Source organism: Phragmites australis, chromosome 4 (assembly GCF_958298935.1).
Source record: "Phragmites australis chromosome 4, lpPhrAust1.1, whole genome shotgun sequence".
Taxonomy (NCBI): Eukaryota; Viridiplantae; Streptophyta; class Magnoliopsida; order Poales; family Poaceae; genus Phragmites; species Phragmites australis.
Genome location: NC_084924.1, coordinates 41,490,341 through 41,503,455, shown reverse-complemented (window position 1 = coordinate 41,503,455; position 13,115 = coordinate 41,490,341). Strand labels below are relative to the sequence as shown.

Genomic DNA, 13,115 nt, shown 5'->3' with positions numbered 1-13,115 from the left:
CTCGATGCGGAGCAACGTCTATTGGTGAACGTGCTACTGGATGCCAGCAACAAGCGCTTCGTACTTGTCTTTGAGTTGTACATGCCACTCTACGGCTTCCCCGTGGTGTACCACTACCTGACCCGCTCCCATCATAGCTTCGTCAGTGCCTTCAATGACCCTGGCCCGCACGGTTGCAACCGGTACCACCCCGGCCTGGCCCTCGAGGTGTAGCGTGACCAGTGACGTAGGGGCATGTATTGGTTCAAGCAGGATCGCGACCTCGCCGTGCCAACTCCGTCGATGAACCACGACAGACACACTTGCAAAAATGATCTCAACGCTAGCGTGACAACTCCGACCATGCACCTGTGGACACACACGTTGGCGGCCAACTCAGTGACATAGCCAGAACAAACAAAAGCTCAAAGGGCGTGGCCGGGGCAATCTTCAAAACATGGGTTGTTAGATTTGGGATAGAACGAATTCGATTTGGTTGAGATGAGATTTGGTGATTGGAGATATAGAAGAGATCAATCTCGAGCGGATTTAGTTGGCGGAGAGAGAGGAGAGGGCGGCTATGGCTTGGAGATCAGGCGTGTGCGGCTCGACCTCTATTCGTGTGGCTCTGGGAATAAGAAGGTAGGGGTGCCCGCCTGGGCTTGGGCTGCTAAGAAGAGAAAAGGGAGAGGGAGGCTTGGGCCAGCCTTGAACTGGACATGAAGGAGAGCAAGGAGGTGGGCTGACTCGAGCTGAAAAGAGAGGAAAGAAGAGAGGAATTGGCAGCCCGGGCCACCTCCCTGGTTTATTTGGCTTGCGAGCAACTCACGAGCTGGCTTGAACCAGCTCATTATCTAAATGAGCTAAAACTCTAGCTCAGCTCGTTAGATTTTGGAATGAGCCGAGCCAAACACGAGCTGAGCTAGCTCGCGAACTTCAAGCTTTTCGTCCAACCCGCTTTAGCAGTAGGAACATAGAGAATCTGTCTAAATTCTTAGGATTAGATCCATACATACCCCTGTTGTAAACCCTAATCTTGAGATTAATCAAGGCAAGATAGGATGTAAAGATACTATCCACTCAGAGGCCCAAACATGTATAAATTTCGTGTCCCTCTTTGTGATACTATCTACGACAATGCATGTATCCCTATATTTTACATCATAAATATTTGGCAGTTGTGTACAATTCCTCGACACTGACATTGTCTGCATTTGATTCGTCACATATTCTATTTGTATCAATATGTATTAATGACCAGACTATTTACATCCATATTTGTATCTGACACTGTCTGTGTTCAACTCCGACTCCAAGAAAAATATGGAATATGATATAGGATCAACGATATCCGTCTATATCCAATCCCATTGCACCCTAGATGCCACACGCACATTATTCTTTTTCCCACCAACATTGATGATGATAATAGTTTAAAAAGAACTAGATGATTTGACTATGAAATAATTTACATTGTATTCATATTGGCTCGATAACATTTTTTTTCCCTAGAATAGGGCTAGAGTGATATTATAAATGGAAAAAAGATAATTCATATATTATGTAGAGGTCCCTGAGAAATAAATAAATTATAAAGATAACACAACCATTCATCTTCTTCACATTTGATAACCTCCGTCGTTCTTCACCCTTTTCCACAATAGTTGAATGAAGCAGATCGTCGAAACCAGACTCTAACGAGGAACTCCAACCCTTAGATAACTGCAATAGCCAACATCTCGAATCCACTATCAAGACGTGTCTGAGACTCTGAATGAACATCAGCGGTGTCCACATCAGAATAGGTAAAAGATCAAATCAGGCACCAATTTACTTGGATTTATCAGATCCGGTAGCTCAGAGACAAAATCCATAGCTGGTGGCAATGAAGTCATCGGCCCAGAATAACAATCTGCATAAGGGGATGATGAACATTACGCCGATAACATTAACTATGGCGTCGCTCATGTGCAACTATGGTCCGTAACATTGCCCCTCTCTTGTGCAATGAGGTTATCTTGGAGTATTTAGGTTGCATCTGTGTTGTTACCCATTTTCTTCTCCTTATTATTGCTCAATGTTAGACTCTACATGCATAGCAAGGTTATGTGCATGCCACATATCACGCACATGTATCCCACTAAGCCTCCTTTCCTTATACCTCAGATATTTGTTTCTATATCTTGGTTGTTATATATATAACCTCTGGGTGATCAATCCCATTGCGTGATTTCCCCAAAACTCTCCACGCTTTCATGGTACCAGACATGATTGCTCACTTTCGTAAACCCTAGCCACCAACACCATGCCCACCACTATCCCCTCCCCTCGACAACATGGTTGGCGAGGATGATGATGCCACCATTGCCACTGCTCGCCATGAGCAGGAGGCCGCTGACGCCCTACCCATCATGAGCAAGAGGCCACCACCACTGCAGCTGACGTGTGTGCTTGCACTCTCTGAGGCATTCTCCATTGCCGCTCTCCATGTGAAGTTGGTTGCCATCCTCAACATCAGGGCCCTCATCCCATCATCCTCGACCTCATCTCTCCCAACAACAAGAAGTGGAGAGGCCTCATCCTCATCAGCTCTTGCCATGTATGCCCTCTCCGATTGCATGCTCTCCGACACCGCTCACCCTAACATCACGGATTGGGTTTGGATGGACTGTGTCGTCCTCTCTTATATTTATGGCACCATCTCCGTTGAGCTTCTCGGGATCATGATGATTCCCACCTCCACCACGCGTGTAACACCTTGTGTTTTAGAATTTAGAGGATAGCCAAAATTCACTCCAATTTTATTTATTTTTATAAAGTAATATCAAACTAAAACCAATATGTATATATGTGCGCGCGCGCGCCCACACACACACAGGCTCGTAGTGCCTCTATTCAACATGTGGCCGAGCGCCACCCGTCTGACCCGACCGCGCGTCCCCGCGCCTGCAAACCCGACAGTATGGGTCGGACACTTATTTCCAGTGGAATCATTCAACATTACGGTTTATTCGGTCAATCTTTTTGTTTCACCGTTGGGGGGAGCCTTATTCCGATGAAATGCGTCAAACTTCCAGTTAAATCGGCCAAACTTCCGGCTTAATCGTATGGAGAGACTTTATTCCGGTTGAGAGCGAGTTTGTTCCGGTGGGATGGCCTTTTCTTATGGTTTAGTTCACAGTCCAATGTGTGACGCTAGCATTTAAATAGCGGTTGTTTCCCCTCTCTCTCTCTCTCTCTCTCTCTCTCTCTCTCTCTCTCTCTCTCTCTCTCTCTCCCCCCCCCATCTCACCCCTGTAAACTGCTGTAGATCTCCATATCCGAATTTTTAGGCAATGATGGTGCGATGATTTGAGAGGTTCTTCAATCTCTCAATCTTGATGTGCTCGCTACTCGATGTTCAACGGTGAGCCGAGACGTCGTCCATCGTCTTTGACACGTTTGTGAATCTCTCTGTCTTGCTGCGCTCACTCCCTGATGTTCAATGACAAGCCAAGACGTCATTCATTGGTGCAAACGCTAATGTACATGTAGAATCTCCATCGACCCAATTGATGTACTCGGCAACTGTGGCGTGGCAGGTGTGTGCACTGCTCGGCCATGCCCTGCTGAAATCTAAAATCTTTTCTAGTAGAAGAGATCCGGTGAATCCTATATTGTAATATTTTTTTATTTTTGTTTGATTCTGTTAGTAGACCAAGAATCCATGTACGTGAGTGCATGAAATCTCCTTGTTTTAAATGATTTTTTCCTTCATTAGCTTGAGATTGTTTCCAAATTATGTGATTAGTTTCCTTATTTAGAGAGAAAATCTCACATGCTGTTATTGCCAACCAAATTAGCTAGAGATATTTCCTTGATTAGCTAGGCTTTGCTTATTCGATTACGTGATTAGTTTCCTTATTTAGAGAGAAAATCTTGTAGACTATTATTGCCTTTGTACTCCATATATGGTACAATATTGTCAAATGAATCAACAACTACGAATTTTTGGTTTGCTTCTTTGTAATATATTTTTTCGATTGCGCAATAATTATTTTCCATCACACCGACATATGTTTCCGGTCACGCCGGCATATGTTTCCCGATCACGCCAAGCTATGTTTCCGGTCATGTCAATTGATACTTTCCGATTTCATAGTGGGGTTTTTCATGTTTTTTAACTTGTGTTTTACGGTTTTTTTGTTTTATAATATGTATTTTCATGTTTTATAATGAGGATTTTTCCGGTTTTGTGGTGAAAATTTACTGCTTTCCCACCCGCAGGCCTGTTTGGTCACTCCGGCTAGGTCAGTTTGGTCCGGCTGCCAGCGCCAGACAGGCAGAAGAATATATGTGTTCCAATCACACGAAACAATGTATTCCGATATTATTAAATCGTAGTTACGGTTTTTCTATAGGACCTAGAAGAGTACGTCGTACGTCATATTCATTTCCGGTGGGTTTCACTTGTGTTCCGGTTATGGACCATTTAATCTGGTTTCCTGCCTTCCGCAGGCCTGAGTGCAATTTCTTCTGATGGGATTCGCTTTCTTATGTTTTTTCTTGAAAATTTATTCCGATTTATTCCAGACTCAGTGATCCGGCGGGGGCACACTGACGTGGGGCGCCGGTGCGTGGAATAATATTCCAAACATAGCGCGTTAAATAGCGCAGCCCTATTTGTATGTATGTATGTATACATATACACACACATGTATGTATGTACGTATGTATGTATGTACACACATACACATACCTACACATTCGGAATTTGAATGCCAACATTTCTTTTATAAAGGCATTAAATCCATTAGGCCCAGGAGCATGGTCAGGTTGCATATCTTTGACAACAGCATTAATTTCTTCTTTGGAAAAATGCTCGTCTAGTACAGGGAGAGGCACCCTCTGAATGAGCTCTTGTAGATCAAAGAGCATGGAGGTAAATTCAGATCATTCAGAGATACCAAGTAAGATAGGTTCCATCAGCTAGGAAGAGGTGAGAAATATATTTCTTTCTGTAGTAGTGAGTGGCAAGGGCCTGAAAGAGTTTTATATTCTCATCTTCAAATTTGACCCACCCAATAGTGTTTCTTTGTTTCCAATAAATTCTTTTAGCCTCAAGGAGAGAAAGGAAGTAGAGCTTCACTATTTTCCTGAAATTCCTCTCAATTCGGCTTAAAGGACATTGATCCTCCAGTCCATCCAAGATAGCAATGACCATGCTGGTGTTATTGACGAGTATGTTCAGCTTAGATAATTTCCTGCTCCAAGATTTCAAGCCTTTCCTGAGATGCTTAAATTTAGAGATGATTGTTCTAGCAGCATTTGCAAAAAAACGGAGCAGTTTGCCAATGTAGCTCAACCATAGAAAGGAAATCTGCAAAATCAGCCCAATAGTTTTCAAACCGGAAAATATTAGCCTTAGGAATTGCAGTGCCAACTTTGACCACATAGGGAATGTGATCCGAGACAACTCGAGCAAGAGGTTGCACCGTTGTGTCTGGATATGACAAAGTCCAAGAAGAGGAAGTGAAAATCCAGTCTAGCTTTTCAAGAAGAGCATTTTCTTGCATGTTACTCCAGGTGCATGTCGTTAATATTGCCACCAGGCCTGCTTCTGTTTTGAGGGAGAACGAATCAGATTAAAGTCCCCAACTAGGACCCAGTCCTCAATCGTAGAGGCATCAAAATTATATAGCCACGAGATAAAGCTTGCTTTTCTCAGCTGGAGAGCATGGAACATAAATATTAGACTATCTCCAACCGTTTCCTATCAGGGTCCAGAATCCCTTCACGAAGAGAATTTCGTTCTCTTCAGCGCTCCAACGGTTTTCCTTCACGGTTCCCGTCACGAAGGGATTTACAAGTCATTACTTTTAGGATAGGATTCTCTTTTGTTTCCCTTCACGAATCCCTTCGAAGGGAAACCGTTGGAGATGAGAAAAAATAAACGGAATGGGAACGGAAAAAAGAATCGGGAAGGAAACAAAATTAAGGAAATATAGTTGAAGATGATCTTAGTAAGACGAAAAGACTGCTGACAAGAGCGAGGTAGGCTTAACTGTAATTGAGTAGGAGATCACCAACACAGTATCCCCATGAAATAAAGAACCATTCCAGATGGTGATCAGGCCACCCGAGGCACCCACAGAGGGAGAGACAACAAACTTAGATAGATGACGGGCAAAACCTGCTGGTATAAGAGGAATCAAACGCCTCTCTTTTGGTTTCCTGAAGGCAAACAACAGCACAGGCACTCTCAGCAATTCGTGTTCTAATGTCGTCCCACTTGGGCTGGGAGTTGATGCCACGAATGGTCCAAGCTAAAATGTTCCACGATCTGGTATTATCCATAGAAAAACAGGGAGGGGACAAGCGTCAAGGTTATCATACATAGCATGACAACAACATCATCAGAAACTGACCCAAGAGGCACACATCATAAGCAGGTTGATCAAGACATGGAGAGGCAAGCAGGAACCAGCATAAAAACACAGGTAAACACTAGAAAGAACCATCCTGGGATGCTTAAGGTGTGACACACTGACCCACTGACATAACAACCATCTGAGAACATGACCCACCATAACAAAGTCGGGATAACTGACCAACATTGAGACTAACAAGGACACGCCGAGACAGACTAGGACAGCCGCTAACGCAAAGACCCAAAAGAGACTGGCTACACACAACCACCATGTAGCCAAAACACTGGAGAGATCATTCTTCATCTTCATCATCTGATGACGAGGCGTTGAGAGCTGAATCAGACACAGCACCGGGCTGCATCTTCAGGAAGCCAGTGCCCATGGCCTGGATCTACTCAGAGGAGCAGAAATATATGGCTCAGCATCATTGTTGACCACTCCAATGTACATAGGTTGGACGGCGGCGGCAGCAGCACTCGCCTTGTCTTTGAAACCCTCCAGTTCCTTGTCCAGCCTTTTGCTCTGGCGCGGGAACTCAACATCCAGCGGTGCCTTGAGCTTGCGAGCACACCTCTTGCGTGGAGTGGTCTTGACCGGACGAGGCACCTCGAGCACTTCATCATCATCAGCCTGAGCATCATCCCCAGCAACAGCATCTGGTCCCATCTCTATCACCCTTGTCACCTTATCTGTGGCCACCTCGAGCACCCCGACATCATCAGCTTGAGCATACTGACATTCAATGGGAAAGACCAACGTCCCCCTTAATCGTCAGCTATAGACGAAAGAGTTTGCTGTCTGAGCTGAAGGCAATGAAGAAGACGAGATGAGTAAGGAAGATTCTTAGCCCCAACAACGGCTAAGGCTCTCTAAAATAGCATTCTTGAAGCTGTTCCCAATACCCAATAGGTGATAGGCAGAACGGCGCTAAGGATAGTTACCGAAATGTATTACCTTGGCATGTGGATATACAATCAATTTATATAAGCAATCAGATTTCTCTTCCTTTCTTAGTAGCAGATCCAAAGGCAATTGAATTCAGAAAAGGATCAAGATCCATACCGGACATTCTTTATCCTTCTCTTTTCCCTGTCTTCTTGGCTGAAGGAAATCAAATGGCGGAGAAGACACGGATTCAGACTTTTTTTTTCAAATGGCCCTTGGTGGTATGCAGATTCATTGATAGTGGAGAGACAGATTCTCTATTTGATCTCAAAGTCCTCATACAACACTTCTTCACCTCCTGAGAAACAATTCTGCCTCCACCTCCCGAGAAACAATTCTGACAGGAAACAATTCTATCGGATCACTCGTTGGTCGGCCACCTAATCTGCCTCCACCTCCTGAGAAATACTTCTGACAGGAAAACTAGGAATACATTTTATCTCCGCAAGATTACATGAAAAGGTCAGAAACAGAAATGATTCAGATAACATATATGTTAGTGCAAGATAAGTATGTGCTTTCACATGAATAGAAATTTGATTAACAGAGGAAAAAAGGAAATCTGATTCCACTGTCCAATTAATGTTGCATCTCAGTACCATTGAGGATGAAATACTTGTAACTTGTACATTACAGAAAAGATTATACACTGGAGGTGTTTGAACATAAGACAGATTATACATATAGCTTGCTGTACAACAAATAACAGGCAGGAAAGCCAGAACTTTAAACTACAGAAGCTCTCTTGCACTTGTATTGCTGTGCATAATATATGAAAACAAGAAGATTCAGAGAGCTGAGGCCAGATATCAGCCAGAAGAAGCGGTCGAGATGGCCTTCATTTAAGTTATCAGGGATCCACCCCAATTGGCCATTTCGAGTCGTGAAATATGACACCAAGGCCAGTATGAATGAGCTAAGGTAACTCCCGAGTGACACAGTAACAAGAGCAAAAGCTGAGCATAGGCTTCTCATGGCATCTGGAGACTGATTGTAGAAAAACTCAGCTTGACCAATGGATGTGAACACCTCGCCGACACCAACCAACAAGTACTGAGGTGCTTGCCAAAGAATGCTCATAGGAACAGGTACCTTCTGATGGATCAGATCCTCTGCGCTTGCGATCTGCAGACGCTTAATCTCGACTAGTGCTGCAACTGCCACTGCAGTAGTAGACACAAATAGACCAACTCCGATTCTTTGAAGCTCCGAGAAACCCCTCTCATTTCCAGTGAACCTCCTGGCTACGGGCACAACAAACCTTTCATAAATTGGGACCCAAACAACAATACTGATAACATCTAAGGATGACAAAGTGGCTGGTGGAATCTTAAAAGATCCAATTTGGTTATCAAGGGCCATCCCTTGTTCTATAAACATTGACGAATTTTGAGCACACACTGTGAAGAACACAATTCCTGTTGCCCAGATTGGAAACATCCTCATTAATATTTTGAGCTCTTCGACCTGTGTGACAGTGTAAAGTCTCCATGGATTAGGAGAACCATCACATTCATCCCACAAAATGACTGCAGCTTTGTCAAGGAAACTGTTGAGGAAAGAGAATGTGTCAGGTCGTCAAGTGAGATAGTATGCATGCGTTTGCATATGTACAAATCTCACCTGTCATGGTTCTGAAAAACGTGTTCAGGAAGTTCCAAGACACAAGCTTGCAAGCATATCAATGTCAAACAAAAAATGTAGCATACTTGAAATTCCGCATGAACTTTGTTATACTGTAATAAACATTTATCCTTCTTTTGAACTTAAAAAAAATTGTTTTTTCGATATTTTCTAAACCTCACTTCTGAATGTTTTTTTTCCTTAGCTGAGTAAAAGGAATATATCTTGCGGAATGGAGTAAATGACTGTCAATGATAACCAAGAAAAGTACCTGAATTCGCTACTATGCTCCAGCTTACGACTCCCCTCAATAGCTGAAGTCTTACCATCAAGCTCATAGAGAAGAGAACTCTCAACTGGTAAATCAGCTTTTCTCTTGTGAATGGCTGCCACAACTACCTGAAATGCTCTTGTAAGTGGGCTTCCTCCAGGTATCTGAAATCTATATATCTCCGAACCTATAAAAAAGCTTCCAATAGCGAGGGCAATGAAAAAAGTAGGGATTCCAAATCCAATACCATATCCACAATTCTCTTGTACCCAAATAAGAACAGTGCCTGAGATCAAAGAACCAATATTTATGGAGAAATAAAACCAATTGAAGAAAGTGCCTTTCTTTGTTTTCTCAACCGGATCAGTATCATCAAACTGGTCAGCACCAAAGGATGAAACACATGGTTTGATACCTCCAGCCCCCAAAGCAATCATGTATAATCCAACAAAGTATATAAGATATTGAGGTAAGGTCGGTTGTGGACAAATAGACCCTACACATTGAGGGGGCTTGAAAGAAGGAACTGATGCTGAAAGTGTCAATGCTGCCATCCCCTTCATTAAATGCACATTCAGAAGTCATTATCAAAAACTATCGGACAGGAATAATTGCACGAGTAGGATATAAGATTCACATTTCACAACTAGGACACAAAAAGGTTTGCGATTGATGCATCATGCAAGTTTTCTATGAACTATCGTGTAAGTAAATATGCGTAGAATCAAAATATTACTAATGGCACACTTGGATAAGTTATATATGCGGACATCTATCCTGCTTTCGTTAACCTCTCAATCATGAGTCAATACCAATGTGAAGCAACACCATGCCATAAGTATAAGGCACTTAATTCATTAACACGTGCTAAGTCTTAAACACAAATGCACAACCCACATGTTAAACAATGGAAAAACATAATCATCTGGTAACACTTCCCGTATGATTTCTTGAGCTACATGCATAATCGTAACTTACAAGAAAGTAAATAGCGGAGAAAACAGCAATAGTCCGGTACTTTCCCCAGTACGAATCTGCTAAGGTTGCTCCAATAAGTGGTGTGAGATAACAAGTTCCTTGCCAGGTTGTAAAGTTCCTTGCTGCAGAGACATTTCCTTCATGCAGTCTTTTCGAAAGGTAAGTGACCAAACTTTTTGAGATGCCATAGTAGGCCAAACGTTCACATACTTCAGTTCCTACAATATAACAGAAAGGCAATTTCCAATTGGACATGATGTTAGATCAAAGTATGAAAAGGCTTATGTTTCTGATGTTTAGGACATCAAATACTGTTAGATTAACATACATTATTAAGGCCAAAAATGCTGAACAAACTTAAATTTCCACTAAATCACGTGCATATTAGAACTTAACAACTCAGTTGAAGATATGATTCGATAAAGATGTTCACAGTGATATGATCAATCAAATGGTTTTCATTTCTAAGAAAAAATCTGGTCATGTTGTTCCTCTACGGAAAACTCTGACTGAATTCTTACCAAGAATCAATGAGCATGCTCTCCAGTTCCCCGTGTTATGTTTTAAAATAGGATAACCTCTAAAGTCAACTGACCCATCACCTGTGTACTCCGCAAGACCCTGTGCAGAAAGTAAAGTTGTTTAAAGTTGATCTGCGAACCATTTGCGAGGTAGGTGCTCGTGCTTCCTATGCCATCATCAAAATCATAAGAAAAACAAAGGAAACATGGAACAGAGAAATGCTGAATGAAACAAAAAGAAGAAAATTTAGCAGATAGATTTTATAGGAAGTGGCATTCTGTAGTTGAAAACACAGGCAAAAAATCTTGGCTTTCCATATAGTCTAACAGTGATAAAAAATCTCAACCAGTTCTAGAACCCATAGAGCAGAAAATTTGAGAATTCTCAGGATTAGCAAAAGATGTGCCCTTGGTAGGTGTCCATGACTCCATGTTCATCATAAGTTTTTCATAAATAGTTACTTTTCAGCAACAAAAAAAAGTCTCATCAAGTACCCATTTAATCGTTCATAAGTTGGTAATCTAATACAGTTTGCTAATTTTAGTATAATTACTCCAGGCAAAGTAAGGAGAAATTGGCCTTCCTTATCAAATGGCCAGATTTCCTCCAAGATTAGTCTCAGAAGGACATCATGAATAAAAACTAGAAAGATCAACCCACCATTATTTCAGAATAAATGTACATTTTAAACACATCAGCAACTTAGAACTTTCAATATGATTGAAAAGTTTAGAACTCTTGATATATTCACAAGCAAAAAGTCTCTCATGTCCAGGACAATGGGGTTTTTCCTCACCTGGGATATGTAAGCTATGACGCTAAATTCAACTCCGTAAATTATCAGAAATTCTGTTCACCTCTTTGTTCCTCTCTTCACCAAGTAAGCTTGTTTATTTTTTAACAGTGGTGAACGAACCTTTATTACTATTGTTCCTAAGAAAAAAATGATAAAAGTTTGGTTCATAACTAGGTTGGAAACTGTTCCTAAAGTATGCTGCAGACTGCAGCTATAGTTGACGAATATATTTTTCCAAGAGCATAAACTAGTAGGGAACTATCACACAGTTCAACAGTGGCTATATACAATCATTAATATTCCACTTAAGCTAGTAACCAGGAATAGCACAGTGACCAATATTTTGATTAAAAAGCAAAGGTTTTCTTTTGCAGAGGGTGGATAGGAAGGGAGAGTAGCCAGAATGACAGCCACAAGAATATATAAACAGGCCTAAATCATTCACGTTTCAGTCAAATATGTCCAACCCATTCCAAGCCAGCTGTTTCGATCAAATTTTCAAAGAGTTATCCGGTACCACCGTACCAGTCAAATTAACCATCGGGCGCTGAGGCAAGCAACAACAGCGTATCTTGTTCCGACAAGCAAATCAAATTTCAGGAAAAACCGATTTTTTTTTTACTTTCGCAAGTCAATCGATCTACAGTATTCAGAATTGTTGCGTCCAATCCATGATTCTAAGGTCTATCTTTTCCCCCAATTGTTATCCAGGGCATTCTAGCGCTCTGAACCTTCACCCCTTCCCTTTGGTATTTTTCCCCATGTGACTATTGTATTTGCAACCAACAATCAAAGAAATACACGCCAATCGATTCGAGCACTGGGCCCAAGAATCCCAGGAACTGAGCTATCAGGTATCATCCCCCCTTCATTTTCTCGCGATTGTGGCCAATTTAAGAATTTGCAATCAATCGGAATATTACCAAAACAAGAAACTAAAGAGGATTAGACAACAAGCGCGACGGATTCTTGAATCTTGGTGGAATAAACAAGCAGAAAGCATAAAATTTTCGTACAAAAATGGTGGTGGAGTACCTCTGGCTCAGTTGTGCGCACCAGCAGCCTCTGCCGCCGCTCCTCCTGCAGCGACGATCCCATGAATGCAGCTTTCGAAGACTCGGAGGCTTGTTGCCTCGAGGAGGAAAGGGAAGCTTCGAGCTTTGAAGGCTGATCAGTAATTGCTTCTTTGGCAACTGCAGCAACTAATACTAAGACTAATCCCAGAAGCAGACACCGAAGGAGCAAAGCTTGTCGTTCGAGTTATAACGAGTTCACCGCCGATTAGCTCCAGCAAAGTCGCCAATTTTATTGGAACGACTTCTCAACGAAATACTTGTTGGCGATATTACATCGATGTCCTCTTCAAACTATGTAATTACTATCGGAATATCATACTTGGAATATCATACTTGAGAAGCCGTAAACTATGAATTATGTAGTGCCGAGTTCTATGTTTAGTGGTTGCCTACTATAGTTTGGCATATTTCTTCTTGCCAAAATCTCAAAACATGGAATGTGTCTCCATTTGTAACTTCCAAGCGTATTGAGGGCATGTTTGGTTGCTCCTCTGGCCGAAGCTGTCGGGCAAGGT

The 13,115-nt window shown here is 42.2% G+C and overlaps 1 protein-coding gene across 2 annotated transcripts; it reads right to left on the bottom strand.

Moving 5' to 3' along the window:
- Positions 1–7,869: 7,869 nt before the first annotated feature.
- LOC133916568 (protein NRT1/ PTR FAMILY 8.3-like) lies at positions 7,870–12,836 on the bottom strand. 2 transcript variants are annotated; one of them, XM_062360299.1, is made up of 5 exons: positions 12,560–12,836; positions 10,728–10,827; positions 10,207–10,424; positions 9,229–9,785; positions 7,870–8,883 (listed from the first exon to the last, which is right to left on the bottom strand). In XM_062360299.1, the coding sequence occupies exons 1-5, from the start codon at positions 12,620–12,622 to the stop codon at positions 8,061–8,063; spliced, it is 1,761 nt and encodes a 586-aa protein (XP_062216283.1). In that variant the 5' UTR covers positions 12,623–12,836; the 3' UTR covers positions 7,870–8,060. The 2 variants fall into 2 exon arrangements, with proteins under 2 accessions (XP_062216283.1, XP_062216284.1); XM_062360300.1 differs by having other exon boundaries at positions 9,229–9,356; positions 12,560–12,835.
- Positions 12,837–13,115: the final 279 nt, after the last annotated feature.

Excerpts from the sequence above, each read along its gene's own strand:
- LOC133916568 (XM_062360299.1), bottom strand. The coding sequence starts at position 12,622 with ATGGGATCGTCGCTGCAGGAGGAGCGGCGGCAGAGGCTGCTGGTGCGC. Across the intron at positions 9,786-10,206 it reads TCTCCGCTATTTACTTTCTT|GGGATGGCAGCATTGACACT; the intron begins GTAAGTTACGAT and ends CATTTAATGAAG. Across the intron at positions 8,884-9,228 it reads GAGCATAGTAGCGAATTCAG|TTTCCTTGACAAAGCTGCAG; the intron begins GTACTTTTCTTG and ends TTTCCTCAACAG.